The 23,637-nt window shown below is 36.9% G+C and overlaps 1 protein-coding gene across 2 annotated transcripts in view; it reads right to left on the reverse strand.

Annotated features, from left to right (window-relative positions):
* The window catches only part of CARNMT1 (carnosine N-methyltransferase 1), a 40,253-nt gene continuing 19,639 nt past the window's right edge, over window positions 3,024-23,637 (reverse strand). For both annotated transcript variants that reach the window (XM_018052078.1, XM_018052079.1), the window contains exons 4-8: window positions 22,222-22,362; window positions 21,078-21,256; window positions 18,908-19,021; window positions 6,290-6,393; window positions 3,024-5,611 (exon numbers count right to left, since the gene is read on the reverse strand). In XM_018052078.1, coding sequence (XP_017907567.1) covers window positions 5,510-5,611; window positions 6,290-6,393; window positions 18,908-19,021; window positions 21,078-21,256; window positions 22,222-22,362 — 640 coding nt within the window. In that variant the 3' untranslated portion in view covers window positions 3,024-5,509. The remainder of the gene's footprint in view (window positions 5,612-6,289; window positions 6,394-18,907; window positions 19,022-21,077; window positions 21,257-22,221; window positions 22,363-23,637) is intronic.

Genomic DNA, 23,637 nt, shown 5'->3' on the forward strand with positions numbered 1-23,637 from the left:
GTCTGAAAGATGGGAATACCAGACCACCTGACCTGCCTCTTGAGAAACCTATATGCAGGTCAGGAAGCAACAGTTAGAACTGGACATGGAACATCAGACTGGTTCCAAATAGGAAAAGGAGTACGTCAAGGCTGTATATTGTCACCCTGCTTATTTAACTTATATGCAGAGTACATCATGAGAAACACTGAGCTGGAAGAAGCACAAGCTGGAATCAAGATTGCTGGGAGAAATATCAATAACCTCAGATATGCAGATGACACCACCCTTATGGCATAAAGTGAAGAGGAACTAAAAGGCCTCTTGATGAAAGTGAAAGAGGAGAGTGAAAAAGTTGGCTTAAAACTCAACATTTAGAAAACTAAGATTATGGCATCTGGTCCCATCACTTCACAGGAAATAGATGGGGAAACAGTGTCAGACTTTTATTTTTTTGGGCTCCAAAATCACTGCAGATGGTGATTGCAGCCATTGAAAAGCAGAGACATTACTTTGCCAACAAAGGTCCATCTAGTCAAGGCTATGGTTTTTCCAGTAGTCATGTATGGATGTGAAAGTTGGACTGTGAAGAACGCTAAGCACCGAAGAATTGATGCTTTTAAACTGTGGTGTTAGAAAAGACTCTTGAGAGTCCCTTGGACTGCAAGGAGATCCAACCAGTCCCTTCTGAAGGAGATCAGTCCTGGGTGTTCTTTAGAAGGACTGATGCTAAAGCTGAAACTCCAATACTTTGGCCACCTCATGTGAAGAGTTAACTCATTGGAAAAGACTCTGACGTTGGGAGGGATTGGGGGCAGGAGGAGAAGGGGACAACAGAGGATGAGATGGCTGGATGGCATCACCGACTCAATGGACATGAGTTTGGGTGAACTCCGGGAGTTGGTGATGGACAGTGAGGCCTGGCGTGCTGCAATTCATAGGGTCGCAGAGAGTCAGACACAACTGAGCGACTGAACTAAACTGAAATGAACATGTGTGTGTGCTCAGTCATGTCCAACTCTTAGATCCCTTAGACTATAGCCTGCCAGGCTCCTTTAGTCCGTGGAATTTTCTGGTAAGAATACTGGAGTGGGTTGCCATTTCTTCCTCCAGAGGATCTTTCCGACCCAGGGATCTAGCCCGTGTCTCCGAGTCTCCTGCATTGGCAGGCAGATTCTTTGAGACATCGGGGAATCCCTGATATGAGCATGTTTCTTCATCAAGGCACATGTGCAAGAATGTCTCTGCATGCATGCTTAGTTGCTCAGTCATGTCCGACTCTGTGCAGTCCTATGGACTGTGCCTGCCAGGGTTCTCTGTCCATGGGATTTCCCAGGAAAGAATACTGTAGTGGGTTGCCATTTCCCCCTCCAGGAGATCTTCCCAAAATAGGGATCGAACCCAGGTCTCCTGCGTGTCCTACATTGGCGGGCGGATTCTTTACCACTGAGCCGCCTGTCTCTACAGAATGGAATTCTGAGTAGTACAGCGTTATGTTTAACTTCACCTGGACTAGCTTCCTAAAGTGCTTTTTACAAGCTTATTCTAGTACAGGATAAGATGCTTTTGTCACATCCTCACCAGTAAACTTAGTATGGTCCTACCTGAGAGTGTGATATATCTCACTGTGGCCTCTTTGTATTTCTCCAGTGAAACCGGACATCTTTTTACATAGTTTATGGGCCATTCCTGGAGGAGTTATTCTGGCTCTTTACTCTGCATGGTGTGTTGCTGAGTAAGTTCTAAACATAAATGTGGTCCTACATTATCAGCCTTTTCTTTCATTGTTTATCGTTTATGCTCAAGAACACTCTGCCTGATCCCAGCCAGCCTCTGCTTGGCCCAACTTGGATCTCCAGCTTTTTGTGAAAGGATTGTTAAATTCTTTGCAGCTTTAAAAAGTTGGTATGGTGATTTTTTTCTAACTGATTTGGAAGAGCTTCTTTTATATTCTGGAAAGCAACGTTCTTATGAGTAGTAGCTGTCGTAAATATTATAAATATTTCCTCCCAGTATGTCTTGTACTTTTTACTGTCTGAAATCTTAATTTTAACATAGTCAAGTTTATCTGTGTTTTGTTTTCTGGTTTACACATACTACTTGTTAAGAAGTCCTTTCCTATTCTAAGTTCTAGACATTTTATGGTTTTATATTTTTGCTTCCATATTTAAATCTTTCATCCATGTGGAATTGATTTGTGTGTATACAGCAGTCAACACATATGGACATCACATTTACTTGTCCGCTATGTGCGTTCACATATTCATATAGAGGCATACATCAGAGATATTGCAGATACCGCTGCAATAAAGCTAATATCGCAATAAAGTGAGTCACACAAATATTTTGGTTTCCTAGGGCATATGAATGTTATGTTTACACTATACTGTCATCTGTTAAATGTCTTTTAAAATGTGCATACCTTAAAATCAGTGTTTACAGATCACCAGAGCAAAATACAATGAAAAATTTGAATTACTGCAAGAATTACCAAAATGACACAAGGACATGAAGTGAGTAAATACTGTCAGAAAAGTGATGCTGACAGACTTGCTGGACACAAAGGTTGTCACAAAACTTCAACTTGTTAAAAAAAGCAACACACTATTTTCAAAGTGCAATAAAAGGAGGTATGCCTGTTATCATATTAATATTTCACAGTACAGAGGACCTCATAAAAACCACTGAACTAGGTGGTATCAATCCTCTTTCACAGATGAGGAAACAAACTCAAGAGTGCTTTGCCCAAGATCACAAATAATAATTCAGGAAAAGTATCTAAGTGCCAGTCCAGTACTCATACTAATGGCTGTTGCTGGAATTTTCTTCTACTGGTTCCTTTAGAATTCTTGTTTGATTATATAACAAAACCAAAGACCAAGTTTAATGAGTACAAGGCCTAGCATACTCAGAATTCAACTAATCATATTGACTTTCTAGAAGCATATAAAAGGCTAATCCTAGGGTCTAAATGTATTGTTCTCAATTAATTAAAATTCCCGTATCTATGGTTATCCCATGTTAGATGGAAACAAGCAAGCAAATAGTTTCATAGCAATTGTCAGATTTTAATATTCAAGAAAAATTAAGTCCATCATACACATTAAAAATATAGGAAATTTCATGCAGACATGAAGCTTCCAATTCAGCCTTTGTGGTAACTTTTAGAATGAGTTACATATAAATACAGTACATTTTACAATTCCCAAACTTAATAATTTTATACTGTGATTTATACAGCTTCTCTTTATATTTTACATATCTCATCTTGCTCACTTGATTAACATACCCTAGCCTGTACTGCTTCATATTATGGAAATAAAAAAAGAAACGAAAGCAAGCACAATGACCTATCTCCTCCCACTTTATGAAAATAAATGAAAAATCTGTGTATAGTTATTTAAGAAAAATGTTTTAAACTTTAAGGCTTACACACTTTAGTAGCTATTTCTACACATAATACAAAATTAAATCCTCCAGTGACACCTCTATTATTGATTGATACCACAATTTTCAAGTTTAGAATATATTAACTACAAAAGCTATAAGGGAAAAAAAGGGATGCAAATTTGTGTAGTATATTTTTAAAACAGCATTCATAATATGGAGGAGAAATCAAGAAACAAATGAAATAACTGATTTCATAATTAACTAAAAGCTGTAATTTAAAGTACAAATAACATTATTAAAGGATAAAACCTGATAGCAAAAATTTTAAGAAATGCCAACCCATTGGTGTCAACCTGTTTTGCCCTTTATGAGAAAACCAAAATCATTTGTTTTGATACAAGCTGTTAAAAAGTGAATACTTATCAGTGAATAAAAAGCATTTCTAAATTACAAACAGCATGCATTCCTTTCAATGGCTTTTTAGAAATACTTATGCTCTTTTTAAGTTTCTTTCTTTAAAAGAAAATAAGTTCATTTTTTTTCCCTTGCAATTAATTTCAAGTTCATCCATGTGGTAGGTAAGAATTCCCACTAAATGAACATCTGCCAAGTACTCAGGAACACAAAAAAAGAGAAATAGTTTTTCAGAAACATTCAGTAGATTACATACAGGTGTCCATAACTTGACGAATCAACTTAATGGAATCCTTTATCGCATCATGGGCATAAAGGGCCCAGGCGCTCCTGTAGTGTATGCAGAAAAGATCCTACTGGTAAGATGTCAAATCACACTAGGACTCCCCTCACCTAACTGACAATAAAGGTGTAAAGATTTATAAATAAGTTTTCCTATGAAAACATGACATTTATGTTACCAGCACATTACTGAGATTAAGTCTATTAAAATTGCCACAGAGGTCACTTTATGTCATCACAACCATCTATGAAAATATTCAATATTACTCCCTTTTCTCCAAGAAAAGGTTAAAACACATTAAATTAGTCATCTATTTATCAAGCTACTGGAAAACAGGGTAATAAACATTAAAAAATACAAAGGAAAACTCCCTCCAAAAAAGATCTGCTAGAGGTAGAAATTTAAAGCAGCATATACTGTTTTAGCTATAGCTATCAGGGAACAAAATGGACACTAATCTGAAATTATACTAATGGCTGCTGCTTACAATATTAAATACACAGACCATGGGCAGTAATTTATCCCTAAATTTCATAATGAAAATTTCTCCACATTAATACTATCATGACAGTTTTTACTAGTATATAATTGTTTTAACGGAAAAAAAAAAGTGCTTGCTTTTTAATTCAGGTAATCTAAAGGAAAGACATTATTGTAAACATCTAACTGACAAATTTATAGTTAGAAATCATACATTTCAAATGGGCAGATTTTATTATTTTCCCAGTTTCCTAGCAGTACCTTTAATAAATACTTGTGTGCCTCACTTAGAATGCTGAGATCTCATATATTTCAGAGTGATCCATGACGAGTATGCTTTCAAAGTGTTCAACTTCGTGTGACCAGAAGACTAATTTGATCCTATAAACTCAGCATTTTGTAAAGATCAAATGTTTGATGCTAACTATATTTTCTAGCTGAGCTAGAAAATAAAATAATTTGAATGATAAAAGGATATACATTTTCTGTATAGATTGCTTAGGTTCCAAGTAAACAAAATCCCAATTCCAGATGTTGGAAGTGACAAAGGATCCTTAGACTCTAAAAATAACATGTATGATGCATATAAAACAACAAAAAGGGAGATTTTTATGGATTGCAATACTATAAGTTATTCATATGGCAGACTTAATGGACAGCTTCATGAAGACACTGGAAATAAAGTTTTTTCTACTGAAAGATAATTCTGGGCTTCAAGGAAAAAGTATACTTGAAGACATTTCCTCCATTTTTACTTGTGTAGTACAAATATGCATGGCACAGTATATTTCTGAAAAAGCGATAGACATATTAAGAAAATAGACACTATTTCTAAATTTTGTTAGGAATAAGAAGGCACCACTGATTTGAGGTTGTGTCCTGTCATTATGATAGTTGATTTTGAGTTGTTTATTTCAGCATTTGCTATTAAACTTTTTTCTTGATGATAATCACTTGAGACTGTTATTGTGGTTTACGGACCACAAACAAAACACATTCATAGTAGTATTTCATCATGGATAGATCATTCACAGTATACGTTGACAAGACAGATTCTTTTTCCACCTGAAATGCAAACAGTAATCATAATGATAATGAAAACTACAATGATAGTGCTATTTTAAACATATTCTATGTATTATTCATTTATTACACATACGTACCCTCTAAGATTGGCACTATAAGTAATCTCAGTTTACAAACAACAGGTCACACCTACAGTAAGTGGTGAAACTGGAATTCATGCCCATGAAGTCTTTAATTCTGGAGCCTGAACTCTAAACTACTATAATATATTGCTTCTTTTTATCTTTAAGAACAAACCTGTTGTTTATTTTTTAAATGAATCGAATGCTTCTAAATAAAACAACAGTCGAAGTATCATGAATCGTTATAATCACATAAGGGAAGACCACACAGTACTAATGTACATATAGTAAACAATATCCCTCTTACATCTGACCTCCCATCCCATCTACGTGCAATCTGTCTACAAAAGCCAGTATTATGATAATGGTCAGCTACCACTTATTGAAAGGTGATTACACTAGGTATGACAGTTTTCCACTTACATACACATTATCCCAAATCCTTATAATTCCAAAAGCTAAGAAGTATTATTTTCACTTCATGGGTTAGAAAACAAAAGAGGTTAAGAAGTAAAGCCAGTAACTGCCATGATATCACCATTCCTGTTTGAGGGCTCTGAAAGTTAAACTTTGACAATACTCATTCCATCCTTACCTCTAACTGGAATCCATACTGCAGGACAACATTTTTTATATCCTCATAGCTCAATTCTATGGAAAGTTCATTCGCCAAATTTTCAAAGTGGTACAGCAGAGGACCTATAATTTAAAGATATTATGACACTACTTAAATATAAACATGCACCACTAGCTGTTTAAACTGAACTCCCAAGTTAAGTAATAAGTTGGGCAGAGGATGAAACATAAAAAGGAGAAGTAAAGAACTGTTATATTTGCGAAAGACAAGTATCCCTAAAACTTTGCCATTTGAGTGCCAGGTCTACATTCACAGGGAGTGAGTCCCTCTGGTGTAACAACCTTGCACTGTGATTCTCCACGTCATGGGCTTTACACCTATAACTCTAAGTTCCTGAAGGAGTGGCTGAATCACAGAATACCAGGTCCCCAAAATGCAAGGGTATCCTGTAATTCCATAAGTATATGCAAAACTGCAGTTACAAACTATTTTGTGAAAACAGAGAAGGGTCTTCAAGCCAGACTGGGCAGGAAAAAGTGTAGGGGTAAGGGTGGTTGGAGAGTTATAGGCATGGCTTCCTGGAAGGAAAAGGTGATACTAGAGCTGGCTTTTTTTTTTTTTTTTTTTGGCTGTGCTGCACAGCTTGTGGGATCCTAGTTCCTCAACCAGTGATCAAACCCAGGCCACCACAGTATAAATGTTCCAAGTCCTAATCAATGGACCACCTAAAGCTGGCTTTTTTTAAGCACAGTTAATATTCCAGCTCTAACACCAACTAATTCTTCCCCATCTGTAACATGACTTTAATGTGATATAACACACCATGCATACAGAAGGTGCTAGGTTAACCACAACTATTACAACTTTTAAAAATGACATCCCCCCTTTACTATTCTCTCACTCTGGATATCCAAGGAACTGTTATCTGACTCAAACCAGATATTTCATTCTTTTAAATCTCACATTTTGCCCAATCTATCCACTTCATCCAGGTAACATAATCATTCCACAGTTATACTAAGGGACTAGACAATCTTTTTACTTTCATTGGGTTAATTATAAATCCTGAAACCAACTCACACACCCCCACCCAACCCAACTCCTCTTACCATGTGTTTAATAGACACAAGAGATAAAAGCAACAAACAAGACAAAATTGCTGTTCCCAAACTGCTGACCACTCTGTGGAACTTAGTAAGGGTTAAAAGGTTTTTCTTTTTTTTTTTTACTGTACATAAACCACTAGAATAAAATAACTATAATTTATATATTAGTGTTCTTTTCAAAAGACAGTAATGATTCCCCACCAAACTACTCTATCAAAGTTGAGTTCCTGTTAAATTTTATTAGTACTAGTAAAAATGGAAGGTGCTACCATTTACTGAGCACCTGTTGTATCCAAGATCATCCCAAAGCTTTTGAAGCATTCTTTTATTAAAGAATGCAGAGCCTCACAGCCTAGTATCTCCAGTACTAAAGCATATGCTGTTCCTCCTCTATTATTTGAAGAACCTCCTACAATACTGTTTTATAACATTTACATAAACACATTCCTATACTTCTTACAGACTCAGACCATATTTTATTTCTGCTAACGTTGTGTTTCATTACAAGCTACATGAACAAAGGAACATGTCTTATGTTTCTTTTTAATCCACTATAATGCCCAGCATAGCACTGAATGTAGTTAATCATCTATAATTTTACCACCTGAAGACAACCATTACAGTTGCTTTGTATTTTTCAGTCTCCTATTACAAATGGTACTTCAACAAACATATCTGCTTATATTTCAGAGATATATTACCAAGACATGCCTTGCAGTGGAGTTTCTAGGTCAAAGAGAGTATTTTTACTAACTTTATTCAGACTGCCAAAATGCTTTCCAATAGAGACATAGTACTTTTCATTCACAATTGCAATTAAGTACTTGTTTTAACACCTTACTTAACAAGGGGCAGGAATGCAATGGTACAGTCACTCTGGAAAACTGGTTGGTGGTCTGTTGTAAAGTTATACATGCATGTTCCACATATGACCCAGCAATTCCACCAGTAGGAATGAAACCTTGTGGCTACACAAAGGTTTATACCTGAGGATTTATAGCAACTTTATTCATAATAATTTGGGAACAACCCAAATGTCCATCAGCCAGTCAAAGAATAAATAGAATGTAGTATATCCATACAATGAAATAATACTCAGTGATAAAAAGAAAAAAGCCACTGGTACATGCAACAAAATGGATGAATTTCAAAAGCATTATGCTAAGTGAAGGATGCCAGACACAAAAAGCAACTTACTGTATGATTCTATTTATATGGTTTTCTGGAAAGTGAGAACTATAATAACATAAAACAGAGCACTACCTGCCAGATACTGAAGATGAGAGAACTGACTACAAAGGGTCAGAAGAGACCTTTTTCGGGCAAGTGATAGAAATGTTCCCTACCTTGATAGATGTAATGGCTGCATGATTATTGAGCTTCCAAAATACTTCAAGTTATACATTTCAAAAAAGTGAATTTATTATGTCAACTATACCCCTCCTCAAAAAATCTAAATTATAAAGAAAAAACACACTAAGTATTTTTATTAAACTAAGTATTTGCTAATTTGGCAAGAGTAAATGATAGGCCATGCATAATTTCATCTGCATTTCCTTGAGGCCAAGCAGTTTTTCACATTTATTATACTCATTCTTTACTATTTTTAAATTTTTATTCTTTTAATTTACTTTATGGCCATGCCACAAGGCATGTAAGATGTGAGTTCACCAACAGGGATTGAACCTGCGCCCCCTGCAGTGGAAGAACAAAGTCTTAACCACTGGACCACCAAGAAGTCCCCAGCTCATTCTTTCAAGGAATGTTTATCAAGCACCAAGCAAATGCCTGGCACTGAATATATAAAGATGAATAAAACACTATCACAATCCTGAAGGAGTTGTTTTCTCAATTCTCCTATCTCTTCACATTTAAAAAATTTTTTTATTGAAGGATAATTGCTTTACAGAATTTTGCTGTTTTCTGTTAAGCCTCAACATGAATCAGCCATAGGTATAAATATGTCCCCTCCCTTTTGAAACTCCCTCCAAATCCCACCCCTCTAGGTTGATAGAGAGCCCGTTTGAGTTTCCTGAGTCACAGAGCAAATTCCCATTGGCTATCTATTTTACATATGGTAATATAAGTTTCCATGTTTCTCTTTCCATATATCTCACTGTCTCCCCATGTCCTAAGTCTATTCTCTATGTCTGTTTCTCCATTGCTGCCCTGTAAATAAATTCTTCAGAGCCATTTTTCTTGATTCTGTATATGTGCGTTAGAATACAATATTTATCTTTTTCTGACTCACTTCACTCACTTTCACTCACTTCACCTAGGTTCTAGGTTCATCCACCTCATCAGAACGGACTCAAATGCGTTCTTTTTTAACGGCTGAGTAATATTCCATTGTGTATATGTACCACAACTTCTTTATCCGTTCATCTGTCAATGGGCATCTAGGTTGCTTCCATGTTCTAACTATTGTAAATAGTGCTGCAATGAACAATGGGGTACATGTGTCTTTTTCAACTCTGGTTTCCTCAGGGTATATGCCTACGAGTGGGATTGCTGGGTCATATGGTGGTTTTATTCCTAGTTTCTTAAGGAATCTCCATACTGTCTTCCATAGTGTTATCAATTTACATCCCCACCAACAGTACAAGAGCGTTCCCTTTTCTCCACACCCTCTCCAGCATTTATTATTTGTGGACTTTTTGATGATGGCCACTCTCACCGGTGTGAGGTGATATCTCATTGTGGTTTTGATTTGCATTTCTCTAATAATGAGCGATGTTGAGCATCTTTTCATGTGTTTGTTAGCCATCCGTATGTCTTCTTTGGAGAAATGTCTGTTTAGGTCTTTACCCTACTTTTTCACTGGGTTGTTTGTTTTTCTGGTACTGAGTTGTATGAGCTACTTGTATATTTTAGAAATTAATCCTTTGTCAGTTGTTTCATTTGCTATTATTTTCTCCCATTCCTAGGGTTGTCTTTTCACCGTGCTTATAATTTCCTTTCCTATGCAAAAGCTTTTAAGTTTAATTAGGTCCCACTTGTTTACTTTTGTTTTTATTTCCATTACCCTAGGAGGTGGGTGATAGAGGATCTTGCTTTGATTAATGTCATCAAGTGTTCTGCCTCTGTTTTCCTCTAAGAGTTTTATAGTTTCTGTTCTTACATTTAGGTTTTTAATCCATTTTGTCTTCACATTTTTTTAATGGCAATAACAGAAGCAAAGAAACATTTTTTCCTTGACTGTAAGTATAATGTAAGCTCAATAACAGAAAGGTAAAATAATATGAATAACATAAAATCAAACCCATGTCTAATCCTAGTAAACACAGATAACCACTTGAAAACTTAAAGTATCTCCTTGCAGTCTTTCCTTGATGCATTAGAATGAGATATTACATGTACAGTTTTGCATCTTATAGCCCAGGGAAACAAACAACTATAAGCAAGAGCCAGCAGGAACAAGAGAAGGCAGAGGCTGACCTGCAAAGATGTGAGATATTACAATTATCGTACAAAATACACTATTTTCAGAGAAGTAAAGACTATTGAGAAAACATATGCAGAGAACAGAACATTCTTAAATGGCATGCTGCTGCTGCTGCTAAGTTGCTTCAGTTGTGTCCGACTCTGTGCGATCCCATAGACCGCAGCCCACCAGGCTCCCCTGTCCCTGGGATTCTAAAGGCAAGAACACTGGAGTGGGTTTCCATTTCCTTCTCCAATGCATGAAAGTGAAAAGTGAAAGTCAAGTCGCTCAATCATATCCGACTCTTAGCGACCCCATGGACTGCAGCCTACCAGGCTCCTCCACCCATGGGATTTTCCAGGCAAGAGTACTGGAGTGGGGTGCTATTGCCTTCTCCATCTTAAATGGCATAACTAACCAAAAACATACAAACAAAATAATAAAAATAACCTCACACACACACACACACACACACAAAGTCCCCACCAAAGAGAAATGAAACAGATGTTAGACACAGTGAAAGAAAAAAATTGTGAATGGGAAGACAGGTCAGAATAAAGTGCCTAGAATGCAGGACAGACAGAACAAAACAAGAAAAAAAATAGCAAATAAAGCAAAGTGAAAGCTTTGTGAGTGAGAAGGTCTTCAGTACATTTGACTGCATTTCCAGAAGAGAAAAAGAATGTGGGAGAGGAGGTATACAAAGAAATAATAACTGTTATTATTTATTTTGATGCTACGCTTGTCTCATATTGGCAAGTGGAGATCTGTTTTAAGCTAAGATTTTTCAGAACTGATGAAAAAATTTTTTACAGACTCAGGTAGCCCAACAAACTGTATAGTTTTTAAAAAGAACAATTCACACCTGCATATAATATTGAGCCTGAAAAAAACTACAAAGTGAAAATCTTAAAAAACAAAACTGATTACTCAAAGAAGCAACAATTAAAATAGCTGAATTCTAAACAACAAAAACAGAAGCTGCTGGAATGACGTCTTAAATGTGCTGAAAGCTATATGCCAACTTTGTACTCCATACCTAGAGTCGCTATGGAACTAGAAGTATCAGCATAAACTCATGGTCTATAAATATGAACTCATGTTTATAGACATAGAAGGATATATACATATAATTATAAAAGGGCCTAGAAGCAACACCATGACAGTGGGAGAATCCAGAATTTTGTTTCTACATACCATTCCCCATTAAAAAGAACCAGGAATCCTTGGAAAAACTGGCTGATCTCAGGCAGAAAAAGTGAAGATGAGCCCAGAATACCTAGTTATGCCAGAAAGAAGATGCTCAGACAATGGCAGGGATATGTCAAAAGGACACAGGAGCCAGCTTGAAGGAGATCCCATTTTACTGAATCCGGGATAAGTTGATTTAAATTATTTATATGCTTAAGGTTCTAAAAGTTCCAGTTAAGAGACAGTGATTATTAGACTAGATGAAGTGAAGTGGAAGCCGCTCATATGTGTAAAACTCTTTGTGACCCCAGGGACTATACAGTCCATGGAATTTTCCAGGTCAGAATACTAGAGTGGGTAGCCGTTCCCTTCTCCAGGGGATCTTCCCAACCCAGGGATTGAACCCAGGTCTCCCTCATTGCAGGTGGATTCTTTACCAGCTGAGTCACCAGGGAAGCAAAATTTAACTATATGTTGTATATAAGAGATACATCTAAAACATAAAGATACAGAAAGGATTTAAGGGAAAAAGATCCACCATACAATTATTTAAAAGCTCAGTAACTATAGTAATATGCCCACTTAAAGAAACATGGTTTACATCCATGCAAAACAGACAGCTGGTACCCAAACCCCAGCAAAAAGCTTTATAGGCAGGGTAGGGAGGTGTTGTGGGTAGAAGTAGGGTAACTGGTGGTCACGGTCCAATCATTCCAATGCAGACTTTTAATTGATCCTCTTCTTTTCAGTCCTATATTTCATCCTCACTCTTTATTAGGCCATGCTTTCATAAATTCTGCTCCTTTTCCATTCACTTTTTCCAGTGAATTAAACCTCTGGTCTCCTGGCTGAGCATGGTCTGGAAATGCACATAAGGTGGATGTCTTGGAGGAGGTCAGCTATTCCCTACATATAGACTTTCAATTTATGTTTGTTTCATTTGGTGTCTCATTTTCTATGGTTATTCCAGGTCAACTGGCTGTATTCACATTGGTTTCTTTGCAAAACTTATCCACCTACCCTATCTTCTGAAATATTGTTACATTCTTTTGTCCCCTGATGACATCCTGCCATTCTTTATCCATGTTTATAACTTTTTATGAACTATTAACGATCTCAATGAGGAACTAATGTATGTGTCCAATGTGTCCAATCATCTACCTTTCATAGGCAATCTCTCATGTTTTTTAAAAATTCTGTAGCTTTACAGTGCTTTAAACTCTAATAGGCTCCATTTCTCATTACAAAGATCTCCTTTGGTACTTTAACTTGTTAATTCTTCCAGATGAAGGTAGATTCACTTTGATAACTGCCTGCCTTCCACTATCCAACTATGTATCAGGGCAAGTGTACACACACACACATACACAAACACACTTCTGCACCCCACTAAATTACATATAAACGCATTTAAGGGGTACTAGTCACCATGAAAAATCGATAAACAGGATGCATAGGCATTTTTTCTGCATTTTGCAAAATCAGAGCCTTTCCCAAAGAATGTATGCATACATAACAGTTCCCTTGAAAAGCTCACTAGTTCTCCCAAATCTGGAAAACATTCAAGTGAGTACTTTAAACACCCCTCAGAGCATTTTGTAAGTTAATAATATTCCCAACTCTAATTTCATACACTGTGACAAATTTTTCATTATAATTTAACTTCCAATATAACTTTTTAGTATTCCAGAATGGCTAGTGGGCATATTTCTCATTACATATGAATATACTGACATTCTGGTCTATATAAGCATCAGTTCAGTTCAGTTCAGTTGCTCAGTCATGTCCGACTCTTTGCAACCCCATGAACTGCAGCACGTCAGGCTTCCCTGTCCATCACCAACTCCCAGAGTTTACACAAACTCATGTCCATTGAGTCGGTGATGCCATCCAACCATCTCATCCTCTGTCGTCCCCTTCTCATCCTGCCCTCAATCTTTCCCAGCATCAGGGTCTTTCAAATGAGTCAGTTCTGTGCATTAGGTGGCCAAAGTATTGGAGTTTCAGCTTCAGCCCTTCCAATGAATATTCAGGCAGGACTGATTTCCTTTAGGATGGATTGTTTGGATCTCCTTGCAGTCCAAGGGACTCTCAGGAGTCTTCTCCATCACCACAGTTCAAAAGCATCAATTCTTCGGCGCTCAGCTTTCTTTGTAGTCCAACATTCACATCCATACATGACCACTGGAAAAATCATAGCCTTGACTAGATGGACCTTTGCTGGCAAAGTAATGTCTCTGCTTTTTAATATGCTGTGTAGGTCGGTCATAACTTTTCTTCCAAGGAGTAAGCATCTTTTAATTTCATGGCTGCAGTCACCATCTGCAGTGATTTGGGAGCCCGAAAAAATAAATTCTGTCACTGTTTCCACATCTATTTGCCATGAAGTGATGGGACTAGATGCCATGACCTTAGTTTTCTGAATGTTGAGCTTTAAGCCAACTTTTCACTCTCTTCTTTCACTTTCATCAAGAGGCTCTTTTGTTCTTCACTTTCTGCCGTAAAGGTGGTGTCATCTGCATAAGTTAGACTGAAACTGTCCCCAAGGGGCTAGGGACACATTCTCAGTTTACAGATGAAACTCATTTTCCAAGTCCACATGACTGAAGCCCAAACCACAGGAATGTTATGAATTTACCAATGTAAATGCCATTTTATCATGTCTCTTAGCAGCCAGTCAATCTTCTGTGGCATCTGAAAATTACTTTCATCCTTATTTCAAATTCTAAAACAATACTTCCATTCATACACATAACAGTTAACTCCAAGTAAGGAAGAAGCACTAGATTCCTACCCTTGTGAAACTTAGAAAATAGTAGGGGAAACAAAATGATGAGTGACTACACCACAATGCATTAAACGCTGACAGACTTGTCAGATCTAAAAGAGAAATAACATAATATTTAACCCAATATGAAAGGATCTCCTGAGCAGAGTGTTAAAGAGCACACATAGGGAAGAGCCAAATGAAAATCGAGAGGAAAGAGAAAGGGCTTTCTAGGTCAGAAGACTAGTACCTGAGGTCAGGACAAGGAATGGCAGTCAAAACAAAACAAAACAAAAAAATGAAGCTGAGACACAAGACAGAAGAGAGATCCCAAAAGGCACTGTACACATCCAGAAGGGTTTAGGTTACCAACAAAGCTAGACTTTTATGCAGGAGAGATCTGATAAGAATAGGTTTGCACATTGGGAAGATCACTCTGGTGGTAAATGGAGAAATAAAAGGAGTGTAAAGTGTTGAATATAACTTACAAGTTCTGAGGTTGAGAAACCCTGGGTTAAAAAAAGATACAAGATCCATTAAGGAGTTTTAGGAGGTAAAACTTACAGACTGACTAGATGCAGATGGAGAAGAAGAGAGGTTAAAGGCCTATACCAGTTTTCTGGTTGGGGAAATCTGAGTAGATGATGGAACAGAATAGGCAAGGGGAAAGCATGGGCATCACTTCCTCCAGACACATGCATTAGGAAGCATCTGTGGTGCATCCACATTGGACACACTGGCTTGGAGCATAAGAGAAACTCCCTGGTAAGAAGAGTGGAAGCCCTCTTCTTAACTGATATCCTGAAACATGCTGAATTAACTGTGACGCCAATGACAGACCACAGGCCACACCTCAGCACATTTACTCTTATCAAGCAGTATACTTACCAAGGGCCACATGTATTTGCTCCAGGCAGTTGTAACTGTTGTTATTATATAACTTAATAAAATATTAATAAACCAATAAATGTTCAAAAAGAAAAGTTGTTCCTATGAAAGTTAAGTCAAATGCTCTGGAAATACACAAAACCTTATATAACTCAATAACTGATATGAAAAATTTCAGACACATAAACACACAGTCAGAGTAAAGGTAAGTTACAGACTGACCAGTGCAAGCCTGCAGAGGTAGCTGATTAGGCAGTCAAGGGGTTGGATCTGGGCTGTCAGCCCATCTGCCATATATAAACGCCACAACTTTTCTGCTAGTTACTTAACCCAAGATTCAGTTTCTTCAACTATACAGTAAACTCCATTTCAACATATGGTTGTTCTGAGACTACACAGGTATTTTTTAAGTGGCCAACATTATGCCTAACCACAGGAAGCAAATACCCAATTGGTAATGCTATCTTTCAGTCATCCCTTCAGAAAAGGAGTACTTTTCTTTTTTTTTTTTACCCAAATCAATTTAATTTAACATTGAAAAGAATATAAACATATCTCAGCATGGGAAAATATCATAAACAAGAAAATCAATACATATACAGTCATAGGGAAAAGTGTGGTACCTATAATACAGTATAAATACAAAAACAGCAAAACCCAATCCCCCTCCATGGACAGAACCACCAGGTCACCCTGCCATCTCTGGACCTCTCCCACCTCCCATGTGGCCCTCAAAGATGAAGTCCACATCTCAAGCACACTTATCTTTACTAATGGAGGCTGTGCTCTCTAGGATTAGGACTCTATTCACTCTGTAATGGTGACAGAGAATAAAATTTTTTTCTCTTGGAACATTGTTTAAAAGTACTGATAATGACTTTCCAAACATTGAGGCTTGTGATAAAAAGGGTCAAACTCTTGGGTCTTCTCTGACATTGGCTCCAATGTGACCCAGCTAGCACCCTAAGATTCTAAGATGACAGATCCCAATCAGCACCAATCAGCACTATGAGCTCCCTTAATAGTCAAGTGCTAGGGCTAAATCAGGAAAATGTCATGGCCATTCAAGAAATCGCTTATAAGCTTTGAACACTGAAAAAGAGTCATGGCTGGCTGGGGAGGAGTACTTTTCTTTTAAGGAAGACTCAAAGTTTGAGATACTTGCTTCATATCATAGCTATATATTACGCTGCTCTCATCTGTCCTATGGACTTCTAAAAACAAGTTTAGAAAAGACCTTCTATGACCTGGAGGCTTAAACCTACTGACTACATCTCTGGTAAGCTAACTAATTAAAGAGAGCAAGTAATAGAACCTACCAACAGAACTACACCAATACTGAAGACCAAGGACTCAATATTTACTTGACTTTTACGTATATAGTCTTTCTTAATAAGGATTATCTACCTTACTAAAAAAGAAAAGTATGTTTACCTTTAGTATCATTATTTCCCCTTAATTTTAAAGGAACAGGATAAAATGTGCAATTTCCCTTAGGCTCCAGATGGGAAGGACCATGTCATACACATCATTTGATTTCTAGCAACCAGCAATAGGATGCAGTAAAAAGGTTTTTGCATACATGAAATTATATTTCTACTCTTTGTTAAATTTAAATGAGATACATAAGTTATCATACCTACTCTTTCCCCATAATATATATACTGGGGAGGAGGATTTCATGGGAGAGATTAAGTGCTTCCCCTCAAATGTTTCATTACAGAAATTTTAAAAGACCACTCTCTCCTGAACAGAAGTGCTGTTTCTCCATGGAGTGGAGAACTGGGAAGATGAGGGATGATTATCATTGAATTAATAATTAGTACCTCTGTGGGCTTCCCTTGTAGCTCAGTCAGTAAACAATCTGCCTGCAATGCAGGAGACCTGGGTTCGACTCCTGAGTCAGGAAGATCCCCTGGAGAAGGAAATGGCAACCTACTCTAGTATTTTTGCCTGGAGAATCCCATGGACAGAGGAGTCTGGTGGGCTACAGTCCATGGGGTCGCAAGAGTTGGACATGACTTAGTAATCAAACCACCACCACCTCTTTGAAATTATGGCTGCTATGAGACTGACCTAGTATGAATATACAACTTTTGGGGGTTCCACTGCTTTTGGAGGGACTAGCTATGATCGAAGGAACTGCACTACCAACTAGAATGCAATCTAAAGGAAACCACGGAGGTTTTAAAACATGTACAACATTGCAAGAGAGTTCCCTTTTCTCTACACCCTTTCCAGCATTTACTGTTTATAGATATTTTGGTGACGGCCATTCTGACCAGTCTGAAGTTGATACTTCATTGTAGTTTTGATTTGCATTTCTAATAATGAGTGATGTTGAGCATCTTTTAATGTGTTTATTAGCCATCTGTATGTCTTTGGAGAAATGTCTGCACTGTTGGTGGGAATATAAATTGATACAGCTATTACAGAGAACAGTATGGAGATTCTTTAAAAAAGCGAGGAATAAAAATATCATACAATGCCAACAATCCCACTATGGTTCCAAAACTATAATTGGAAAAGACACATGTACCCCTATGTTCAATGCAGCACTATTTATAAGAGCTAGGATATGGAGGCAACCTAGATGTCCACTGACAGATGAATGGATAAAGAAGTTGTGGTACATATATAATGGAATATTACTCAGTCATAAAAAGTGCACTGAGTAAATTCTGATGAAGTAAATGAACCTAGAGCCTGTTATACAGAGTGAAGTAAGTCAGAAAGAGGAAAACAAATATTGTATATCAACACGTGTATATGGAGTCTGGAAAGATAGTACTGATGAACCTATCTGCAGGACCACAGTGGAGACACAGACATAGTGAGCAGACTTGTGGACACAGTGGAGGAGGGAGAGGGTGGGACGAATTAAGAGTAGCATGGAAAAATATACATTGCCACATGTAAAATGGATAGCCAGTGACAATCTGCTGTATGATGAAGGGAGGTCAAACCTGGTGCTCTGTGACAACATAGAGAGGTGGAATGGGGTGGAGATGGAAGAGAGGTTTAGGAGGAAGGGGACATATGTGACATATGGCTGATTCATGTTGATGTACGGCAGAAACCAACACAATATTATACAGCAATTATCCTCCGATTAAAAATATATTATTTAAAAAACCAAACGTACCACATAATGACAACTTTTGTGAATATTTAGTACTGTGTGTGAAGTTACCAAATGCAGAACAGCTATAAAGTACTCAGATTAATGTATAAGTTCTAATAAATACTGAGGAACTTACCTAGATTTATCCAAATTCCACCTGGCTTGAGTATTTTCCATATTGTATCAATATAATCAATTACATTGTGAGCTGTGTCTATGAAGAAACAGGTAGCAATACAGTCCCAGGTATCTATTTAAGGAAAATCAAATTACTACATGTTATGCTATTTTGCCTTTTCATGAATTCTATAAATGAACCAGTTACCTCTTTACAGATATGAATATTTAACTGCAGAGGTACAGAAGCTAAACTCTTCCAATCAAATACTATAATCTAGGCAACCAAATAATCATTTACAAAATATGTCATCATTCATAAAAGCTTTTATTGCTAATTTGATAACGTAACCAATTTGGAAATCATTTTTGATAACCTATATCACTATATCTACACCGTCATATTTATGAGTTTTGTTTATAATCTTTTCAATTTTTAGCTTGAATTATGATGACGAATAAAAATTTTAACAATTAAAAAAATTTTTTAATTTAGAAGTAAAATCACTTGCAATGAAATTAAGTCATTTTAATTTAAGTTGTGATTTAAACCAGTGTTAACTACCAATTCTGGAAGGTTTCAAAAAAGACTGAATGCATCTGCTGCCAACTGAGAAATGAATGGTATCAAAATACATAAGCATCCACCAGTACTTGGGGGAACTGTCAGTTAAAAAGAGGGATGGGACAGTCAGCAGCAGAGGGTGAAAAGCGAACAGAGAACAGTTTGCCTTCTGGAGGCTGTGACTTGGCACAGAGACAGAAGAGACTGCACTGAAAGTGGCTGTCTGTACAGATAAGGCACTTCATCCAACCAGCGGATCACCTTCCCCACCTCCTCTCTCAAACCGTGCTCCAGAAGAATCACTTTTACATGCCAAAGCAATGTTTTTCATTATTTCACTTCTATTTTGAGACCTGCTCCCTAACTTATCCTAACATCATCTCTCCTTGTACCTTCAGTGCAGGATCTCCCAGTGTCAGCATTCAGGGAAAAACAATAACTTTGCTAACTTGTTACTGTCCTGCTCTAATCACTCCAAGGCCTCCCATTCCTCTTCGAGTACAATTTGAAGTCTTAGCTATGGCCTACAAGTCTGTCTCACCAAACTCTCTCTAACGTCATCTCCCATCACCCGCCCGCTGCTCACCACATCCCAGCCAAACAGATCCTCTAGCTCTTCTTGAGCAGGACAAGTGTCTTGACACCCCAGAATCTTCCCTTCTTTGCCGTTCCCTTTGTCTGCAACACTTTCCCCCCATATATCTGAGTGACCTGCCTCTTCAGTCTCATGGGGTTCTCTGCTCAATTTTTAAGTTACCCCCTTAGAAACACCTTCCTGGTAATTCCATATAAAACAGCAGACCCTCCCCAGTCAATCATTATCCCCTTTACCGGCCTTATTTTTCTTCCTCACAATATTAATTTGTTATTGCCTCTCTCCAAACTAGAATATGGGTTTCCTGTGAATAGGAACTTTGTTTTGCTCATTGCTGTCTCCGCAGGACCTGGAATATACCTTCTACTTAGCAGGTGGCTCAACAAATACCTGTTAAACAAACAAACTTGCTGACCCCTCAGCCTTCTTTTTTTCTTTTTATTGCCAAGCCTCTCTCCTCTTCCCCCATTATCATCTCCCTTTCTCTAATGACTAGCTCAAGTTTCTTCTACATTTTGCCAGGCTGAAGTCCAAACTTCATAGATTATAAAGGGCCTCCACAATCTGGAACCAACCTACTTCTCTAGCCTCATCGTCCATTAAATCCCCCAGAGTCCTTTTTCCTTGCAGCCAGGCTGTTCTACCATCCCTGGTTACCTTACTCATTCATATCTTTGTACCTCTGAATGCCATTCCTCCCTATTCAAGTCACTGTCTAAACAAACAGCTCACTGGTCATACTAACCTACTTTCATTTTTACTGTATTCATTACTCAACCTTTGTTTACATGTTGTCTTATATTAATAGATCCAACAGATTATAAATTTCTCAACTGCAGATCCCATATTTCTTTATAGTTCCCATGACTGTCTTATACATAACTCTGAAAATATTCTATTGATAAACTGTCACTGAAGTATACCTTAAATTCTACCATCAAAATGAATGACAACTTTGGCTCAGTACAAAATTAGCTCATTAAATTTAGAATAAAGGATGTGATTTTTAAATGCTTGCTTTGGACTTACTGCATTCTGAGTATATCTCCTGAAAATCTCCTGCTGTCATAGAAAAGTTAGAACCGGGAGGAAGACTGTGGGGGTCAACATCAGGGAAAAAGATGGGTCGAATCTGATCAGCTGACCTTCGGTTATTGCTAAACTGATGAATCCAGGGATAAAGCTTATATTTATTAATTTCAGAACATCTGTAAAATATGAGCATAAAATTCAGTGTTAAGTAAATATTTTACCAAGAAAATCTACTTTAAATACCAAAATTTATAATCGGATTGAGGATTTACTTATATAATTAAATACTGAAAAGTGTTACCACTATACTCTACCCAATTATCTGAAACTCCACATATGCATGCAGATGAGTAACCAATCATGGATTAAAAGACAGAAACAAAATTAAGGTAAATTCAGATATATAAATGTGCTGTTCATTCAAATTTTTAAACATATACTGCCAAAACTCAAGCCCAAGTAAAAAAAACAGTCTAAGTATTTTTTTTTTTTCCAAAAAATGGTGAGTTTTGTTACCTAATTATTTTTTTTTACAACACTCTCCTTTTTACCTTTTCCCTATCTCCTAACTCACACTGCTACCAAGACAACGTATTGTTTAAATGAGGCAGCTATTTATTTTTTCTCTAACACACCTCTTCTGGATTTAAAGACACTTCTCCACTACTTTATAAATGAGGCCACAGAAGTTCTGAGAAATCTTTCCAACTCAGTTATGTGGAGTCATTTTATGTGAATCATTCTATGAGAATTTGATTAAGTAAAAAAAATGTGTTTACTACATGAAAATCTTATTCCACTAAAGAAACAAAGGGGTGAAGATGTTTAAGGAACAATAAGAAAATACTCCTTCCTGGACAATACTTAGCCCTAAATTCTGCAGAGAAATCATTTCAGTGTCATGAATACCCAATCACTTTTTAAAACATCCCTTACCCATCCTGTTCAACATTCTGTTAACTAGGCAACTAATTAAAGTAGTAACAGTATAAGCAATTTAATTTTAATACAAGAAACACTTATGATATATACCATAATTAAACACTACGCACTTCTCTTCAAATTCAGAATTTTTCAAAAATAGGGTAAGTCAATCCAATTCTGAGAAATTACTGTTTCTAGCAAAAAGTAAATTAAATACCTGTTGAGTACAAAGTTGGAAGAAAAAAGCATAAAAAAACTCCATTCATTTCCTTGACAAGCATAACCTAGCATAGCTATTTCCCAGGCCAGTCTTCCTAGTCCAGCACCAGGTACCAGAATATTTACTTTAGAAGGATCCCTGAAATGAAATAAGGCAATTATGTCCAAACTCCTCAAAGGAAAGGGGAGAAAAAAAAAGACAAAATCCATATTAACAATTAAAAACTTAAGATATTTAATAAGAATAAGCTCACTCAATGCTCTGACTTCTTAAATTTGAGAAATACTTCTAAATATCAATGAGAAATAAGCATATAGGGAATTATCAAATGTTAACAGAGTAGGGTTTTATCCCCAAAGTATTATTTTTCAGAAGATAAACTGCCTTCTATCTAAAACTTATGAAGGTACTCCTAGCTATCACCTGTCTTCGCAAGACAAATCATTCCAAAGGAATCTCTGTACATACGAAGAAACCAAACACAATTATTTCAGCACATGAAACAGTAAAAACAAAACTTTATTTCTAAATTCTATTTCTAATACAATGGTTTACATAGCCAAATCAAGTACAAGCAGATTTTAATGTGTCAGGTCTCTCTTTAAAATCTGATATATTTCAGCTGGCAAAAGAATTTGGAGCTGGGATATTCTTATAAGGAAGATAGGGAACTGCTTTCTAATTGAGCATTGCTGTTGTTGTGGTTAAGTTGCTCAGTTCTAACTCTCTGTAAGCCCATGGACTGCAGCCTGCCAGGCTCCTCTGTCCATGAGATATCCCAGGCAAGAATACTGGAGTGGGTTGCCATTTCCTTTTTCATTAATTGAACGTATATAATGGCAAACATATCACACCATGCCATAGGTTTGCAACCAAACTGTTCTCTACTTATTACCATTACCTTACCATCACAAATTTCCTTTGCTATTACATCTGCCATTCTACTTTCAGGTCACTAAAAAGCCTTAGCAAAGCAAAGACCTTTCAGGACTTCTGGCTCAATATAATCTTAAGAAAACTAAAATGGTATTCTTGTGGAAAACCAAAGAAAAAAGTATATAATCAGCTGTTATCACGTCAACTAAAAAGGAATTTTACTATTGTCTGTATTCCCCAAATTTAGCTCATAAAACAAATCCAATTTCCAAATCTACTTCCATGAACACTTCTTTATCTTTAAACTGTATGGTCTTTAAGTCTGATGTGATGCAAACAGCAATAGGACTTTTTACTAGTAGCTTATATGATAACCTTTAGCATTCCCCACTTTGAAAACAAACAAACACAACTATGGGGCTTTTGAAAATTCAGTCTACAAATATAGTAACAAGAGGATTCGTACAGGGTCCTTCAATCATAGATATATATGGAACATATATTTGTATAAAAACCTCAACGAAGTCTATTTAGCCT

The sequence above is a fragment of the Capra hircus genome, chromosome 8, assembly GCF_001704415.2.
Source record: "Capra hircus breed San Clemente chromosome 8, ASM170441v1, whole genome shotgun sequence".
NCBI classification, from domain to species: domain Eukaryota; kingdom Metazoa; phylum Chordata; class Mammalia; order Artiodactyla; family Bovidae; genus Capra; species Capra hircus.